The 19,477-nt window shown below is 45.5% G+C and overlaps 2 protein-coding genes across 4 annotated transcripts in view; both read left to right on the forward strand.

Moving 5' to 3' along the window:
• The window catches only part of LOC108091182, a 95,959-nt gene that overhangs the window by 29,817 nt on the left and 46,665 nt on the right, over positions 1–19,477 (forward strand).
• LOC108091185 (aminopeptidase N) lies at positions 2,873–8,466 on the forward strand. 3 transcript variants are annotated; one of them, XM_043207321.1, is made up of 5 exons: positions 2,873–3,491; positions 3,853–4,587; positions 5,501–6,920; positions 7,423–7,898; positions 7,988–8,466. In XM_043207321.1, the coding sequence occupies exons 2-5, from the start codon at positions 3,944–3,946 to the stop codon at positions 8,325–8,327; spliced, it is 2,880 nt and encodes a 959-aa protein (XP_043063256.1). In that variant the 5' UTR covers positions 2,873–3,491; positions 3,853–3,943; the 3' UTR covers positions 8,328–8,466. The 3 variants fall into 3 exon arrangements, with proteins under 3 accessions (XP_043063256.1, XP_043063257.1, XP_017045746.1); XM_043207322.1 differs by having other exon boundaries at positions 8,003–8,119; XM_017190257.2 differs by having other exon boundaries at positions 3,285–3,491; positions 8,066–8,466.

Genomic DNA, 19,477 nt, shown 5'->3' on the forward strand with positions numbered 1-19,477 from the left:
ATGACTTAATGGCGGCTGCAGGGGAGCCATCACAAGACGGAATCGTCATTTTCCCAGATCCCAGCTTCCATCTCCCAGTTTCTTCCTCTACTGCCACCGCGTGACTCGCAAAGTGGGCCATTCGAAGTGGCCAAATCAACAGATTGCCAGCCAGCCAGCCAGCCAGCCAGCCAGCAGCACACGTGATGTGCGAGCCAGATATGGAAAGTATGGCAGATATGGCGGATGACGAGCACACCTGAGTGGCATCTGAGCACCACTCGCACATCAGCTCCATCAATCGAGTGCGATTTGGACAGGAGGAGCTCGATTCCACGAAGATTTCGCCCATCAACATGAGCAGAATGCTTATAAATGGTGAAAATCATCTAGATTTCCTATTTGAGATTCAAGGAAATTTGATGACGCAGCTGCATTTCTTTTAGAATAAATTTAATTTAATATTTGATTAAACACATAAAGGCTTGCAGAGTTTTCGGATACTCAATAAAAAAATTAGTAAAAATAATTAGTAATTTGAATAACTACTCAATTTCCCCTTTCTGATAGTAAATGCATTTAATGGCGGAATTAAGCGGATTATATTTAGCAGACAACTTGTTTAGAGTTCTAATGTTGGAAACCCAACCCAAAACAAGATAATGAAAGCACAGTTTATGCAACAATTTAATACTAAATAAATGTCAAATTTATATGCAGTACTTTCCAAAGTGCAATTAGATTTTTAATTAGTGTCTATAATTAATTTATTAAAGCGAATCAGCATTAAATTAGATGATCAGACTAGATACTAAACCACTTACAAACTTATAATAATAATGTTTATTCGGTGGACACACTTCTTATGAAGTTAACTAAACTGAAAAATAAAGACAGCCTTATTGAATAATATAATATATAAAAATATATATGTATTTTGTTATATATAAAATATAAAATGTATACATTTCATTCCTAATGTATTTTAAAATTTAGATTAAACAGAGAAAGTGATAAAATTATGTGATCATACTAAAAGATACATATGATGCTCATTCCTAGAGGAATTTGTCCCACACATATAACTTTTTTCGGGACACACACCATTAATAAAGTTGGCTGAACTGGAAAATAAAGACACTTCTATCGTTGCTATCGCCGAACAAAGAGTGGACCCCATTGAACGACTCGGATGGCTTCTGAAAAGTGCAAGCGAGTCGAACTCGACTGAAACTCTTGGCTGGCAGTGGCCATGTGTGGCAGTGGCAATTGGCCCGGCATAATTCACTGACTGCAGTTGGAGCCACAACGGCCCAGCACAGCACAGAACATCACGGCAAAGAACAGAAGAGAGCAGAACAATTGGCCAAGTGAAATCGACTTACTGAACCTTGGGCCATGCATCAAAACCCCGGCAGCATCCACTTTCAGCATCTCAGTCAGCACCTCTGACCTTCCGTTCGGCATTTGGCTCTCGCTTTTTTTCTGCTGGCTTTCATGCCTCTTTCACTGAATTTCTGATTTCAGATTTTAGATTTCTTTTTTCCGATTTTTTTCTATTTTTTTTTTTTTTTTGAATTTGTGGCCCAGTCTCTGGCGTTTAGTTTATGGCAGCATCGGACTGCGGCAGTTTTGGCATTTGCCAGCAGTGCGAACACACACATGCACACTCACACTCACTAGTGCACACACTCGACAGCTGTGTGTGTCATGTCCAGGGCCATAAATCATTTATTTGAAAATTGCCATTGTATTGCGGTTTAATAGCATGTGATCATCATCATCATCATCATCATCATCAGCAGCAGCAGGAGAAGCAGCAGCCACACGAGTTCCACCTTGTGGGCAGTGTTTGGATGTTTGGCTGGCTGGATGTTTGGGCTGCTTGGGTGTTTCGAATGTTTGGGTGTTTGGGTGTTTGGGTGTCCGGCTGTTTGGGTGTCCGGGTGTTTGGGTGTTCGTCACACACACCAAACATGTCGCATTCATAGCCAACTGTCTCGTCCCGACGTCCCTGCATCGTTACATTTAATACCCCGAATCGTACGAAAGGTCGGGGTTCGCATGCCCCAACATGCCCATTAATTATAATGCCGCACTGCGAGCAAAGCAAAGCGACTTCCGTTGGGGCCAGGGACACGCCCCCAAGCCTTCTCCGCCCTCCTCCTTCCCCTGCCCCTGCCCCTTGCAACCCATCCAACAACACAGAGGGGGAGCAACATATGCCGCACGTTCGGTGCCTTTGTCGCCTTTTTGCGCCGTGTTGTGGCTGTGATTTTCCTCGCCTTTCCCACCGACTTTCCCCCGGCGGGGTAACGAGGTCATTTGGCAATATACCAACACAAGCAAAAATTATGTTATTGGTCAATGTATTTATGAGTACGCCAGGCTGGCCCTAAAAACCCAACGCCCAAAACCCCATTTCACCTCGGTAGGTATTGTATGCCGCCTGCTCTGCGAAAATTGCACGAAAATTGGAAATTTATTGCCCGGCCCACACACACACAACGCACAACACATCCAGCACACACACATACGCACACATAAATACAAATGGGAGATAGTAGTGAAAGAGGGAGCAACATGCGCTAATGACATTGTGCTGTGGTTTGTCGCCCCTTTCTTCCTGTTTGCCCCCAAACATAATGCTTTGTGTGTGCGAACTCGATTGGATTCCTTCCATCTGCAGAACAGCTGGAAACCACAAATTCTGATTCTGATTCGGATGCCATCGAAGGGCATTACACGATTCAAATTATTGCGTCTTCTGTGGGAAAGTCTGGTCGCAATAGAAAGGGATCGAAAGTGTCGCAATATTAAGCAATTTATTTTAGATTGAATATTTAAAGGAAATATAACTCTTAGGATTCCCAATCAACCAGCTAAGACAGAAAGTTTAAAAGAATACATTAAACATGTTGCTTTTTTATTAAATTGAAAGTTATTTTAAGCATCATAATAATACAATATTTATTGTATTACTTTTTATGATATACTCATGATCTGAATACATTTTTCAAATGTAAGACAGTTCAAAAACATTTTAATGAAAGTAATAGAATAAAATCAATTACCCACAGGGCGGATGAGCAATAATTTCAAAAGTTATTAATTTTGTTGACAGTTGTTTGCTTTTAATTAACTTACTGATAAGCGTAATTGGCAACAAATAACTTTCATAATTTAATGCAAATTTATGCATAAACTGTTAATGCAGCCTTCGTGTCTAATTTGTCGTAATTACATTTAGGCGCAGCCAGGCGGAAAGTAACTTTTAGCTCAACGGAACGGAATATGGAATGTTTTCCTATTGCAAAAGCTTCGCAAATGCGTCATTCGTATTTCACTCTGGCTGCTCATAATAAGGAAATTCTTATTGAACAAGTGCAACGAACACAGCATTCCACATGACTAAAATCAAATAGTTGGTCATAAAACAAAGTTTGTAGAGAATTTAAATTTATTCCCCTGCCGGCGGGTATTCAATTACTATTCAATTAAAATGCCTGGAGGTAAGCATTATAAATGTATGCGAAATTTATTATCTATCTATTCATTTTTCAAAATTAAATAGTTCAGGAAAACAGTAAATCTGTAATGCAGAAATTTAATGTCCGTTCTACTTTGTATCATGTAGAATATAGGTACACCAAATTCTGTATGTCCACTGATAATTTCTATAACTCATAAAAACTTATAAGTTCTTTAAATGAGCGGATGCTTACATTTTCTGTTCGTATATTTATATTTTTGAAATGTTCGGGTTGAAAATATGAGTTACTGCGGTAATCAAAACCCAAAAATTGTTAAAAAAGATTTCGTGTTTCGATAAGAGAACCAAGTAGACAATTTAGATCTTAAAATGTTTTATAGATTGGAATTACTGGGTACAAAAAGGGTTCAAAGACGCTTGAGTGTCTTCCGAAAACCCTAGCTAATCTTGAATTCGACACGCCTCCACCTGATGAGTAAACAAACCCCCCGGAAGCCAATCTTCGAAGTGATGCTCCTGAGCCACCTGGCAATACTCACGGCGTGGTTGTCGCTGCTGGAGGGTCGCACCGCGGTGGCTCGACTGCCTCGGTGGTTGGTGCCCCTTCGATATCGCGTGGACATCCTGACGCGGATCAACCAGCCGTACCAACCCTTCGGTGGAGTCGTGGCCATCGATTTCCGATCGGAGAAAGCCACCAAGGTCCTGGCGCTCAATGCTCGCGGACTGGAGATCGGAATGGGGAAATCGGTGACCGTGGGTCCGAAGGGGGAAGAGGCGGCGAAAGTCAACCGACTGGAGATGAACGACAAGCTAAGCAGGGTGACCGTTCACCTGAAGAGCGCCCTCAAGGTGAACGTTACGTACGTGCTGAAGATGACCTTTACCAGTGTCCTGCGGCACGACAACACCGGTTTCTACAGCAACACCTACATGGATGACAACACCACTTTGGCCCAGTGGTTTGCCGCCACTCAGTTCGAGCCGCACTATGCCAGGGATGCCTTTCCCTGCTTCGACGATCCCATATTCCGCACTCCATTCGCCATCAACCTGGCCCATCCGAACCAGTACCGCGCCCTGTCCAACATGCCCGTCAAACGCACCATCCGCCAGTGAGTAGTTTCTGCCGGGGAATCTGGGGTTACAACGGTGGGATTGCTAAAAATTAATGAGTTGTTTTTGGGTTGGAAACTCCATAGCTTATCCAAAGCCATTCTAACTTCTCTGCTACTTAAAATTTCAGAGATAGAAGCTGAGATTAGGAGCATAACCAATTTGTTGTACACCAAAGTCATAACTCAAAATGGCTTAATTGACCAAAATTACTTACAGCAACTTAGTCCATCGAAGTTTGTAGTTTAACATGATTAAACCCACTACAAATGGCTTAACCTTAGAAAAGTATTTACTATTTATTGGTCATACTGGCATAACTTGTAATGCGAAATCTTTTGCATGCTTAACAAATTAATATTTATTTCATTTATGATGAAAGTATGTTTTTTAAATTCCAATTCAGTTATCTTAATATGTTGCTGTGTAACTTTTGCCATTTTCTTTTGCTAGCATTTACTGAGTGCAGAGCAATCGATAATTATGTGTCATAATTACACAACTTTTGAGTTGCAAATTTCTAATAAGTTTTCAATAGGCAATAATGTGTTGGTAAATTGTCGATACATAGGACAAATAGTTGCCCAACTTGTGATCGAGTTGAATGTGTTGCAAGTTGAAATTCTTCTAATTTTCTCAAATTTCTATTGGAATTCATAGTGAATTAAATGCTATGCTAGCAGTTACCATCTTGATAGTCTTACTTTGGTAGTACACCCAAAACCTAAAACCTAAAAGTGTTCTACATTATATTTTGCGATCAGAAGTCCCAAGGATTGAAAGATTTCCGAGGAGTTCTAGGGGTACATTACTTTTCCAGTCAGGCTTAGTCCTTCCAAAAGGCTCTTGGTTAGTTCCCACCAAGAGGCGAACAGAAAGTGCCATACCGGACTAATAGCATTCCCCCCAAAGTGCCCGGCTGAGCGACTTCGTGTGGACGCAGTTCCAGGAGAGCCCCCCGATGCAGACCTACCTGGTGGCCTTCGCGATCGTCAAGTTCGAGAAGGCGGGCTTCGTCTCGAGGGAGCGGCCGAACTGCACGATCAGCACGTGGGCCCGACCGGATGCACTGCGTCAGACGGAGTTCGCCAACCTGGTGGTGGCGCCTCTGCTGGCCTTCTACGAGAAGCTCTTCGACATCGCCTTCCGGCAGCCCAAGATCGACCAGCTGGCGCTGCCGAACTTCGCCTTCAGCGCGAGAGAGTGCCAGGGGATGCCAACCTTCGGCGAGGAGGCCATCATGTACGACAGCGAGCGGAGCTCCATGGGGGACCAGCAGGGCGTGGCGCGGTCGGTGGCCAAGACGGTGGTGCACCAGTGGTTCGGCAACCTCGTCTCGATCGTTTGGTGGGACGAGCTCTGGCTGAAGAACGCCTTCGCATTGTACCTCTCCCGCTTCGGAGTGGAGGCACTGCGTCCGGAGTGGGACTACCAGGAGCGCCATGCTCTGCGGCTCTACCTCACCGTTCTCGAGCACGATGCGCATGTGAACACCGATCTGGTGGCCTCGCCGGTGGCCGACGAGTCGCAGATTTGGGCGGCGTACAGCGAGAATGCGGAGAGCAAGGCCACCGTTCTCTTCGAGATGCTGCACCGCATCCTGGGCGAGGAGGCGTGGCTGAAGGGGCTGCGCCGCTTCCTGGTGCTCCACGCCAACAGCAGCGCCACCTCGGCGGACTTCTGGGAGGTCCTCCAGCTGCACGTGGATCGGGATGGCCGCCTGGGCAAGGGACTCAACATCTCGCGTACCATGGAGTCCTGGCTCCATCAGCCGGGCTATCCCCTGCTCACCGTCACCCGGGACTATCACTTCCGCTCGGCGCTCGTCGACCAGCGGCGGTTCTTCATCAGTCCGCTGGCGCGCCAGCGGTCGGAATCGAATCCCTGCTGGTGGGTGCCACTCAGCTTCACCTGCCCCGAATGTCCGGACGTGCCACCCAGCCGCTGGCTCACCTGCTCATTCCTTCAGGGACGGCGACCCAAGACCGTGGTGCTGGAGAAGCTGCCGGCGGGCGTGAACGACTGGCTGCTGTTCAATGTGCGGCATTCGGCGCCCTTTCGCGTGAACTATGACCTCCGCAACTGGCAGCTGCTCAACGCCACGCTCTCCGATCCGAAGAAGTTCAAAACGATCCACCGGGTGAACCGTGCCCAGCTGGTGGATGATGTCTTCAACCTCGCCTGGAGCGGCATCATGGATTACCCGATGGCCTTGGGCATCCTGAGCTATCTGAGTCACGAGGACGAGTTCGTCGTCTGGGAGGCCACTCAGCCGAACTTCGAGCGGATCAACAATGTGGCTAAAAGAAATCACAACTACCGCGTCTACAAGGTGGGCCAGCTTTTGGGAAGGGGACTCTTGGGGAACCTGATCTGATATATATAATCGTTCTCCTCTAATTCCATATTTAATATCTGAGTATCATCCCCCTTTTTCAAGAAAAAACTTGTAAAGACCTTTAATTATTCGTTGCAATCTCCAAAACCAGTTATTTTTACAAATTAACAAATACTTCATCTTAATATCAATCAAAACATTCTCTCATAAAAACCATCTTAGTACCCTTATGTTTACTTTGAAGGGATTATCTTGAAATCCTTTCCTTTATCAAAAATTCGGATTAAAGGCTATTAGTAAATGTATATGCGGTACTGCATTCTAAATCTTAGAAATATTACTCTAATCCAAAACAGAAAAACTGTTTAATTGACAATGATAAATTTCCTAAGTCGAATAAACGACTTAGTGAGCAATAATCCCCCGATCAGGTTCAGGTTTCCCAGCTAGTTCTGATTATAGCCCCACTACTTAAGCACCTTTGCCCCCTGTTCAGACGTACATGCGCATGCTGGTGGAGCGCCAGTTCACGCAGCTGCTCTCCTCGGGGAACATGACCCACCGGCGGGTGATCCTGCGACTGGCCTGCGAGTACGAGCTGCCCGCCTGCGTGAGTCTGGCTCGCAGGGAGTTCGCCAAGGGATCGGCGATGAAGGCCAGCTGGATGACCGTCCGGGAGCGGGAGACCGTCTTCTGCACGGCGGTCAAGTTCGGCACCGAGGACGACCGCGACGAGCTGGAGAAGATGTACCAACGCTCGAACTCCGCCGCCGAGCAGGAGTGGCTCCTCACCGCTCTGGCCTGCTCCCGGAACCCCTTCGGGCTGGAGCGGGTCCTCCGGTGGACCTTCGAGGACGACGGCATCCGCAAGCACAACGCCAAGCGGACCTTCAAGGCGCTGGTCTACAACCCCGTCGGCTACAGTCTGGCCAAGCAGTACGTCTCGGAAAACATGCAGCACATCCGCGACTAGTAAGTGGCAGAAAGTGGGTGGTCGGAGTGAAGGGGGAGATACATTGGGAACATGGCAAACATAGACACATTCACTTCATATATTAAAGTATGTGGTTCTGTAGGTGTTTCTCCCCTCAACTCAAGTCAAGTTCCCCAATTCGAAGCTCACATTTCCCCACCCAAAGCTGCAGCAACTCGACCAGCCAGGTGGTGAGGCTATTGAGGCCACTGCTCGAGGGTCTGTCCACCCAGAAGGAGCTGGAGTTCTTTCGCACTTTCTTCAAGGAGTTCCTGGGGGACATGACTGGCATTGACCGACTGATCAAGGTTCTCCTCGAACGGGGCAACGATAACGTCCACTGGCAGCGCACCAAGTACCGCCCGATGCTAAACGCCATTCAAGACATTATCTTCTGGCGAAAAGAGCAAGACCTAAAAACCCAATAAGGACTGGCCTTGAGTTAGTTATTATGAAGTGATCACTTTTCAATGGCCAGTGCTTGTGACTATTTTAGAATTTTGTTAAGAGAATTGTGTAAAAATGTTTATATTTATGTTTAAATAAAGAAAATACTATTTAAGAAGATTCCTTGCATTTCGGTAAAATTATTAAATAGTCAAATTTGTTTCTAAATAATTACGAATGTACAATTTGATACTTACAGCAGCAGGGGTTTTTTTCATTGCAATAATAATTCAATAATTGATACTATAGCTTAATATTAAGCTAAGCCCAAAACTTTGGAAAAAGAGGAAATGTTGAAAACCACTTTGCAATGATAATATTCTTGTTCAATGATATTCTTGTTCAATTATATTCTTGTTCAATGATATTCTTGTATTCATTTAAATGTTGAAATTGGCGGATCATAAAAAGTTAAGTCATAGAAATTATGTTATACTATTGTAAACCGAAAAGCGTAATTCGAAAAATCGCTTAATTAATGTGTGCTTTTTCGACTACTTTAAGGAACGCCCTCACATGGATTCATTTCACAGAAATAGAAATAGAAAATTGGTGAACCAAGTTTTCAGCCAGTTGGTTAAAGACTGGCGGCAACCGCAGATTTTCCCAGGAGTCCTAATCTTCCCGCTTTTCCCTCCTCGGAAAAGTCGACCCTGGAATGGCTTCACATAACCAACGCGATCTCATGGCTTGGCGATTCCCCCTCCTTCACCTTCCCCTTCTCCTCCTCCTCCTCCCACTTCTCCTCCTTCTCCCCCTCTTTCTCCTCCTCCTTCTCATCCATCTCCATTGCCATTCGTCCTCCGTTCGGTTTTGCCTGTTCAGTGCTCAGTGGCAATTAGTGAGCTGCCTATCTGACTTTTCCAGTTGCCAGTTGGCATTTTGCAACCGGCGATTTGCCAACGTTGCTGCATCATTCAGATGCGCGTCGCTTGGCATTGCATCGCATCGCATCCCAAAACGAAACGCAGCGCAACGCATCGCATTAGCAGGCCACATGAGGCAGCCAAGTGACAACTGACAATTGACAACTGGCAGCTGATGAGTGAAGGAGGCTAACACACACCCACACACACGCACACACACATTGGCAGGGGAAAAGTTGGTAAAAAGGGAAAGGGGAAAGGGGGGAGGGGGAGCTGCTGCCTTAAGGCGCTTAGTTCCAGCCGCCTGCTCTCTGCGGTTCTTTTGGCTGTGCGGAAGCCCCCTTTTTCTGGCCAACAAGTTTGGCCATATCTTCTCGGAACAGTTCCGACTGGCGGCCATTCATTACCATACTGTGTAGCTGGCCAACTGGCGTTGGGCGTTGGTTGTTGGCTGTTGGCTCATGAAGAGGCATCAATCAGCGCCTAATTAGCCACTTATTTGCATGTGCCACTGGGGCGGTGTCGCTTATTACGCATACGCCGCGTTGGCCGGGCCAAACAGAGTGCTAATGAGGTGAGTATCAAATTTCCCTCCCCCACCCCCCTTCAGGCATTGCATATATGCACACTATATATCCGATGGCTGAGTGGGAGCAGAGTTGAGCCATCATTTATTCATGAATCCCCGGAGAAGAAGAATTTCCCGATGAGTGAATGCAACTGTAATTTACAATTCTCTTCTCGGATCCGTCTGGGTTCAGAGGTCACGGGGTTGGAGGGTTGGATCGTTGGAGGGGTTGAGGGTTCGAGGGGATGGAGAGTTTTGGCAGTGGCCAGCCAAGCGTCAAACGTTGGCCCGACTGTATTTACATGTTCTTGATTTTAGCCAAGCTACTTCCTTCCTTCCTTCCTTCCTTCCTTTCCATCCGTTCGTCCGTTCGTCTTTTTCCCCTTCTGATTCTCCTCTCCTCCCTTCTCTCCTCTCCTCTTCTGCAGTTCGACTTTTTGTTGGCCATTTGGCTGCAGTTTGCCTTTGTTTGACCGTTCTTTTGTCTAAGCCTTTTTCATTATTTAAATGCAATTTTAGATGCCAGCCATGCTGCAGATACCCTTTACCTCCCCCTCCCCCTTTAGTTTGCCCCCTCCCCCATTGTTGTTACCACTTTATTTTGCCTGGCCTTGCATTTGTCACATGTGCAACTAATTGTCTGCTCCTCGGACATTCAATATGCCTGCCACTGTTTTAGCCCGGCTTTTGTGTTTGTGTCCTCTGTCTAATCCTTTTGCATGGAGCCGAAGCCAACCAATCTCTGGAATGCCTCCGCCACCTTCTCCCCTCCCCTTCCCTGCTGTATTAATTACAACCAGTGGGCGTGGCAGTCGGTGTGTGTAGCTAGCGTAGTTAGCATATTATGCTTTCCATGTCGGACCCTTGAAAAATCCACTCCGCCACTCGACGCACTAATTGAAAATATTGCGCACTGAAAATTGCATAAAATTAATTGCCATGCATAATCAATGAGCTCGCAGAAATAAATTGAAATTTAATTGAAATGTTGCCTGTAAATAAATAAATAAATAGTCAAGTGGTCAGCGAGAAGCGGCGTCAATAATGCAGGTCAAGGAAATAAAATAAAAGCGCAGCGGCGGCTAATTTGATTGTATTTTTTATTGAGTGGCCATTAGAAGAGTTAGGCAATTAATGCCTTATTAAGTATTTATTGTTTCCAACTAATTCAAATGAATTGTTTTTTGCTCATTTTCAATTGTTGTTGTGTTGTGATGAATGGTTGCATCTGAATTAAATACTGCTGACTGCAACCCTTTAACTCTTCGGTTGCACAGCTCTTTTTGTCCTTCAAGGACCAAAACCACCTGTTGCCCGTTGAATACGAGAGCCCCGTTCTGTGCCAAAAGTCAATTGGACCATTAGCACAATTGTCGTTGGCCTTAAAAATGCATCTAAACATTGTGGTTCTGCCTGGTCTGGCCAATTAATCCATCACAATTAGCAGAGGTCGTGTGGTGCGGGGTGCGGAGTGCGGGGTGCAACCACACGGTGGTGGTGCGGTTGGTACGGCACAGAGTACAGTACAGTGTACTCCCACCATTGATTGACTGGCAAACAGGGGCATCAGCAGCCAGAACCAGAACCAGCAACCAGCAACCAGCAACCAGCAGCAGCCAAGGGGAAATCCCACAGAGCTCGCCTGCTGATGTTGACGTTGATGCGGATGCAAATGCTGATCCTGATGGCCCTCATGGAGTTCCCACTTCGTGTTTGCTTTTCTGATTATCATTGCATATTTCTGGCCACCCCCTCCCACGCCCCTTTACCCACCTTAACCCACTCAGAAATGGGCGGCTTAACTCCCCGTGGTGCTGCTGTCCATCTGTGGTTGCACTTGCTTTTCCTGCACTTTTTGCGACGCCGTTTGAGAGTTTTCACTTCCGTCTGTTCGCTGGATAAACCTTTTGGCAACATGGAATGTGAAAATATTATTTCAATTCCACCAGCGTGTGAGTGTGTGTGTGCTGCTGGTATGTGTGTGTGTGTGTGTGTGTGTGTGCTGCTGGTTTGTGTGTGCTCTCTGCATTTGAATTGTTGTTTATATATTGTTTCGCCTGGTTTGCAAGGCACCCATCAAATGCAGTTCACGTTGGCCATTTTGGCACCGCCGGAACCGGAAGCTTCCAGCCGAATGGAGGGCTCTTCGAGGGTATAAAGCCAGTCGATCAGCTCGAGTTGTTCGCCATTTTTGCTGCGCTGTTAACGCCATTTTGTTGTGTAATGGCTCAGAAGTTTGTTTGCTCTGTCCCACTCCCACTGCCACGTTCTCTGCTCGTTGGTCGAGTGTTTTGTGCTTTTTATCGCTTTGTTCACTCTCAAGTGCCCGGATGGGCGAACCAGCAGCAGTCAGCCAGCCAGCCAGCAGTCAGTGGGAGTGGGAGTTGGCCAACATGGCCAACATGGCTGGACATTTTAATATTTATTAATTTACGCCGTGTTTGCTCAGCTCTCCACTGAAGCGCACCAATTTCGGTCAATGATTTACTGTCCATCGCAATAAAAGCAACGAGGCTACAATGTAATACATGCCCGCCAGTATATATATATATTTGAGTATATATATACATACATCTATAAGTTCACATATGCAGCGTCAAAATTGCATTGTAAATGAGTAATTTTGTCATCGGAAATCGGTTTGTTTGCCCTTTCGGTCTTGTAAACACGTTTGTCCGACATTCATTATGCACGATTCCAATTAATTGATTTTTTTCCAATTACCGGAGCTTTTCCGGGTAAATGGCCGCCCTAAACGCTAAGCTGATGAGGCTTGAATTTCTACGCTCGATGTTCATTTAAATAGTGCACATACGTCGCTGCTTTGGAAAATACAAAATGCTTTAATTCGGCATTCGGCAAAAAGATTTCTTCGGCAAAGGGAGCGTATCATAAATGAAATTCCGCAATTAAAAATATTTTTCGTTTGAATTCATCTGGCAAGCGTATTAACTTACTTAATATCTCTGTAGATTGCGGTCTCAATTCATTGACTGCTCATCGAAAGCCATCATAATTGCGCAAAAATATTTTCATCTTTCATTTCTCACTGATCAATTAGTGAGTCGTCATCACATTCGTGCCATTTCCTGCGAAATGCAACACAGATATTAATTGCACCTGAAAGCCAAAAACAAATTCATTTTTCATTGATGGGTGAAAAATCTTTTTTACATTGCGTTCAATTAAAACCAGATTTCTTTGGCCATGTTAGACAATTAAGCTTTGATTTGACTAAAAGTATTTTCGAGCATCAAAACTAGAAATGCATTAATATGCAAATAAAAGTGTGTACAATTTTTAAATCAGCAAAATATGATTTTATTTCAGTGCCCTTACATTTCGTATAAATTAAGTATTATATTAATTAATTAAAAAACGAAATTATTATTTTTTATAAAATGGTAATCAAACCAAAAGCTTAGCCCTGTGAACAAGTAGTTGTGTTTCGTTCTAAAAAAAATTAAGCTGTTACATAAATGCAATGTTAAGCTAAGAAATCAATCAATTTATATTAAAACTATATCATTTTTGTGGAGCTTTAATCATTGACTGCCTATTTCTCGCTGCTTAAAGCCAACTTTAAGCACGTCAAGTCAAACTTTAGCCATTGTGCTGCTTCGCGTTTAATATATATGGTCTATTGATGCACTCAAAACTTTGCCCAAATCGCTATTTTGCGCCCTCACTTTATGGCGCTGGGTGACTTGCATCAATTTTCACCTGCACCCGCTTTCCCAGCCGAGCCACTTCATTTCCCGCCCGCCGTGATTTTCCGAAAAGGGTGGCACTTTGCATTTTATTCCCAGTGCCAGTTAACAGCTTGCCGTATTAATAAATGTTTATGTGTGTGCTCCTCGATTGTGAGTGTTTGTGTGTGTGTGTGTGGGGGTTTGTGTGCCTGCGTTTATCTATCCGGCAGTTGTGGGCGTAAAGGGCGGTTAGGGGCGGAAGGGGGCGGGGTTCTGTAAACGGCCAGCGAGCGCAGGGTAATGAGCATCGAAATCGCTTGGTTAAGCACTTGTAATTATTTCTCATTCGATATTAATGCGCCCGAAAGCAGGCTGCACTTTTCCGCCCGCCTGCAACGCTTTTCCCCGCGTTTCCCCGCTTTTCCACCAATATTCCAGCCACCTCGCCCTGGTTTTCCCGCTCCGATTCTCCTTTGTTCCCGGCGAGCATTTAATTGAGGTTTATGCGCGGCACTAAGTGCGGCCTCCAAAACTTTTCAAGAGTGGGAAGGCTGGTAAGGGTGGTAGAAGGAAAAAACAAAAACGTCCTGGCAAGTGGAAAGTGGCTTAAAGTAATTTAATTATGACAAATTGGATTAGCAGAGGGGTAAAAAGGTAAAAAGGACGAGGTTGCAGCTTGCTTTGTGCCTATTTTTTTTTTAATTTACTTTTTTAATGCATGCAGCTCGTGTGACCTTTACATCCAGTGCATTTTCCACAGAGAGCCTCCTATGCAGCTGACATTAAAAACAATTTTAATGCATTTTAATAGCCGCTCGCTGGCACGAAAAGTGGATTCTGGATAGTGGATAGTGGATGCTGCAATGGAGCGACCTCAGAATCTCCGCCATCGTCACTGGTTGTCTCTTAATTTATGGCATTTTAAATGCAATTTTCTGCCCCTGCAGTCTGTACTGTGGTAGATAGTACTCTGTACTCGGTACTCAGTGCTCAGTACTCAGTACTCACTATCCAAATGTCGAGTGCTCAAGGCTGGCTCTGAGATCCGAAAGTGTGGCGTGTCGTGTCGGAATCCCAGGAACTATTATGGACTTCCCGCCGCACTGAACTCCACAGCAATCGGTGTCCCCAAAAGTTGAGCTGTTCTCAACAGCCGGAGATGAGACATGTATATAGATATAGCCGCCGCCCTTGCCTTCGCCTGCCCCTTAAGTCCCCAGCATGTACTTGGTGTCCTGGGCCTTTGTTTGTTCGGGCCCAGCCACTCACTAACGCAACCACTCACCCACCAACTCACCCACCCACCCACAAAGTGGAGCTCATCCTGTGAGGCTCCACTGTTTGCCAGTTTGTTTGTCCGCACCTCTGCTTTCGGGTCTTGTCAGGCTTACTTTAATTGTTAATTTGGCTTATGGCATCTTCATTTTCGTCGCCCCATCTTGACCACAAATCATATTTTGCCCCAGGGGAGCGAATCTCCCCCCTCCCCTCCCCCCGGAAAAACGGGGGACGAAGACTCACTTAAGGTGTCCCCACTGCCGCAGTCGTTTTGCGGAATAATTTCAGCAGGGAGAAAGAGGCGTTTCGGGGGGTGGGCAAACGTAATCAAAACCAAATTGCCGAAATTATTATTTAATTAATACGGGGCCAGCTGTGATTTGCCTTTCAATGATAGACTGCGGCGCCATATGGTCTTGGCTTTGGCTTTGGCTTCGGCTTCGGTTTCGGTATTTGGTATTTGGTTTTGGCCAGAACAGGAGATTAAAGCATTATGCCGCATCGACATTATCCACGTAGCATTAATTGCCCTGCATTTAAATGGCCAGATATGTTTCAATTTGAAGTTCCAAGTTGGATTTGCGAAATTGGCAAGTGTTGGGATTTATGGAGGCGACTTCTGTTGCAACTTTTAAGTCTCAAGTTACTTTTGAATTGTAATTGGTCAACTTAAGCCAATTATTATTGGTGCCGATTACGCTTCATTTTAATCTCGTGAAACCAATTCGTTGATTTTGTTTGCAGCTTGAAAAATAGCATTTGGAGTTTTATGATATCATTAAATTATGACAAATAATTAAATTTCTCACTGCTTAAATTGTAATACCCTCTGCATATACAAACCTTGTAGAATGGATACTCATCCTCACATTCGTACACTTCTGCCTCCCAATGAATACTAGTTACAGTTTGGGTGCTATCAATTCCATAGTAAGAACAACTAAGAGGATTAAGCCTCTTTTTCACCTGCATAAAATAAAATGTATTGCATGTGTAAGCATATTTCTCGACAATAAGTTATTAAGCCATCTCACCGTTCTCGCTTTTCCCTCCCGCCATTCATTATTTGTTTAGGATTTTGCAGGACCTTCCAGGCTCTCCCCCTCCCTTCCCACCTCCCACCTCCCCCTTCCCCTTCCCTCAGGGATTTCAGCCGCCCTTGGAGGGCAGAAGGGGCAGAAGTGGAGAAGGAACAGCGTCTGCCAACTCGGCAATAACTCAATGACTAAATCAATTGACGCTCTCGACCACTCTGGCAGCTCGTCGAGAGTGCAGCTTATACACCGCCATGGCCAACGTGCCACGCCCACGCCCACAACGCCGCCCCCAGGCCAGCTGGCGTTGTTCTTGCCAATCCTTGGGCACTGCAGCATCCCCCGCCCGTCTCCCCCGCTTTCCCCACTTTCCCGCTGGAGAGCTTCAAAACAAAAAGTCAAATTGAATTACTTTTGCAACATGGCAGCGACGCCGAGGCAGCCACTCATTGTTGTTCGGATGCAGTTGTTGTTGCCGCCGCCATTATCCTTGTAGTGTTTCCGTACAACAGTGGCAACAGCACCTGGCCTGCGGCACGGGAAACCCGGCGGTGGGGTGGGCAACCATTTGGGGAATGGGAATGCGGATGGGGAAGCGGAAGGTGAAGATGAAGTGGGTGGCGGCAGAAGTTTCCGACCTGCGAGGCAGCCAACCAACCTCCCTTCGCCTCGTCGTCCATCGAAAGCTGAAAGGCTATTGAAAGAAGAGTCCTTGGAGGGAGGAGGTCGGCGGATTGGCCGGCACTTGGCCAGATATCTCCAGCAGGCAGCCTGCCTCGCAGCCTTGCTGCACTGCGTCCCAGCAGCAATGTGGCCACACCGAAAAAAAGGCCACCGCAATCGACGCTTGAACGATTCCCAATACCATGATATTGAATCCGCTTTAATGTCATTGTGATGCACAATAACTATGCGTTTTTGTGGTATTTTGTATCGCTGCAGGAGGTCTGTGAAACTTAAACAAACATATAGTTCCATTAAACAATATACAAATATGTTAGACATCTTTATTTAGAAGCGTAGAACTTGGTCAACATTTTTATGAATGGCAAACCACAACTTCTCCAGTTTTTAAGCCATCACAACATTACATATTACATATTACATATTTTTTTTATATCAATGCATTAATGCATTTCTAACCCATTTAAATATGTTTTAAACACACCAAAAGGGGAAGCAGAAGTTCTGAGAATTCGTTTCCTAGAGACTTAGCATGGCATGAAAATGTTAATTGTTGAGTTAAAATGCTTATGCGAATGGCCATAAATCTTCTTTAAACGAAGTAGTTAATTAAACTTGCAATTTAAATTGAAAATTCCTAGCAGTGCATTCCGTGAAAAAGGGAGTTTAGTATGCTTTGTGAGCAGAAGTGTGCGAACTTCCGAGATGCACTGGAGTACGCGGGGCAGTGGAGGTGTAGGGGTTGGCGGGGCGGAAGGGGGAGTGGCAGGGTCGCCGGAAAGTTGCGAGCGGGGTCGCTTAGGGGGTGTGGAAGTGGGCGGTGTTGGGTGGGCGGTTCGGGGCTTTTAAATGCCGTCGCACAATAGAAGCGGACGACGGCAAACATTTCGCTGCATAAGTTGCCGAGTTGCTGCCCCCCAGCGACTCCCTCGAAAACCCCGGCTCCTATTCACTCCCTCTATATATATATATTTTTTTTTTATATATATGTAGGGGATAGTCCTCTGCCCCGCCCCACCCCCAACCTTTGCCATCGTCCATCGGCTTTTGTCTGACGGCGTACAATGCAAGTTAATTCAGCACCAACTCGGGCAACAGCTGCTCCTTTGCTCCTGCCACGCCTCCTTCCGCCAACGCCCCCCTTTTGTGGCAGTGCCGTCAACAACTTGTTGGCGTTGTTTCCTGTCAATCAGCACCACGCCCCCTTGCCTCCCTGCCACCCGTCCTTGCCCCAGCATTTAGGCTGCATTGTTTGTGGCAAGCGAATACAAAGAGGGAAACGACACAAGAAAAAAATAAAACAGAAACGAAAACATAATCTAAATTTTGTAATTGTCCAGGAAGGACCTCGTTGCCCCGAGCAGCGGATGACAAGGAGGAACGGGGAGGGAACGGGATGAAGGATGAAGGACGAGCTCAGTTGGATTTGTTGCCAGTCAGTCAGTCAGTCAGTCAGTCAGTCAGTCAGTCAGTCAGTCAGTTGAGTTGAGTTGAGTTTGAGTTCCATTCTCCTCACTTCTGACTTCAGCTGCCCAGTTGTCCAGTTGTCCTGTTGTCCGGGAGCACTGCTAAGTCCTCCTCTTTGTAATCAAGCGAACGAACCGAACGAACAGCCATCGTGCCACATGTCCCGTCGTGTTATCCCGTCTAATACAATGTCTTCCACTCAATTTGATGCTGTCCCCTCCAATCCCATTTTCCTTCCATTGAAATTGCGGCTGGGTGGAATCCCTAGTGGAACTGGTCAATCCTGACCTGCCACCAGATTCTGGAAGCCTTGAATCGGTTTCGAACTCATTTTGTAAATTAATTACGCCGAGCTATTTCTTATTTGCTTTTTGCTGTTTGTAAACCTCTTATAAATAAGTTCGTGTGAAGAAAATAATCAAAGCTTTAAAAATGTTTAGAATTATCTGAATTTAATTTAAAGAAAAAGTAAATTACAGGTTTCAATCGCTCTAAAAAAAATTCTATTCTCTAAATTTTAGATAAGATTCATTTTTGCATCAATGCAATTAAAACTTGATAAACAATAAACTGCTGTACAAATTGTTGAACATGCTCGTAAACTTGTATCAATCTATAAATCCTACAAAAATATTCTGTAAAGCATTGGTTATAAAATCAAAAGGAAATACCATAAACATTCTTTTGTTTGCGCGGATAATGAAATTGTTCCTTCAGATGACGGACTCCCTTCAAAGTTGATCCAATCCTAATTTTATGACCAGTCAATTGGAAAACAAACTTTGAATTTCATTTCCTTGAGTGAAGTGATGATCCGACTTGACGGCACATCCTGTTTGATCGAAAGCAATGAGGCTCAATGAAATATGCTTTTTTTCGCCAAGTTTGGACAGCCAACTTACTGGCTTACTGGGAGTGGGAATGGGAAATTGGGTCAGGCCATGGACCAGCCGGCAACTGGGTCAGTGAAATAAATAATGAATATCGTTGCCAACAGCAGGGCAAACAGCAGCAACAGCAGCAACAGAAACAACAGAAACAGCAACAACATTAGCAGCAACATCAACAACAACAACAACGGCAACAACTCAACTCGAGTTGCAACACGCGCGCTAAGCGGCTGCATTAAAAGGCCACTCAAACACATAGCGAGGCGCCAAAAAGGGGGTGGCGAGAAATAAAAACAATGCATAAGAGTTGGGCCCAGCCACGCCCACCGCCCTACCTACCAACCGCCCCTGTCCCACTTTCCCCTCCCCCGAAAACATTTCCTTTTCTGTAGGCTTACAAAATCGAAATGCTGAATAAAAAATAGAGAGAATTTTGTTGTTGGCAGGCAAAAGCTGGCAACAAATGATGAAATGCTAAAAAGCATGAAACTGCAACAGAGTGCGGGCTGCGAAGTGGGTGGTTGGGTGGCAAAGTGGGTGGTTGGTTGGCTGGTTGGTGGGCTGGTGGGCTGGATGGGTGGCGAAATGGGGAAGGACTTCTGAAGTGGGCGCTTGATTACACTGAAATGCACTCAAAAGTGGCGAACGAAGC

This window comes from Drosophila ficusphila, unplaced genomic scaffold, assembly GCF_018152265.1.
Source record: "Drosophila ficusphila isolate 14025-0441.05 unplaced genomic scaffold, ASM1815226v1 contig_197, whole genome shotgun sequence".
In the NCBI taxonomy this organism is placed as follows: Eukaryota; Metazoa; Arthropoda; class Insecta; order Diptera; family Drosophilidae; genus Drosophila; species Drosophila ficusphila.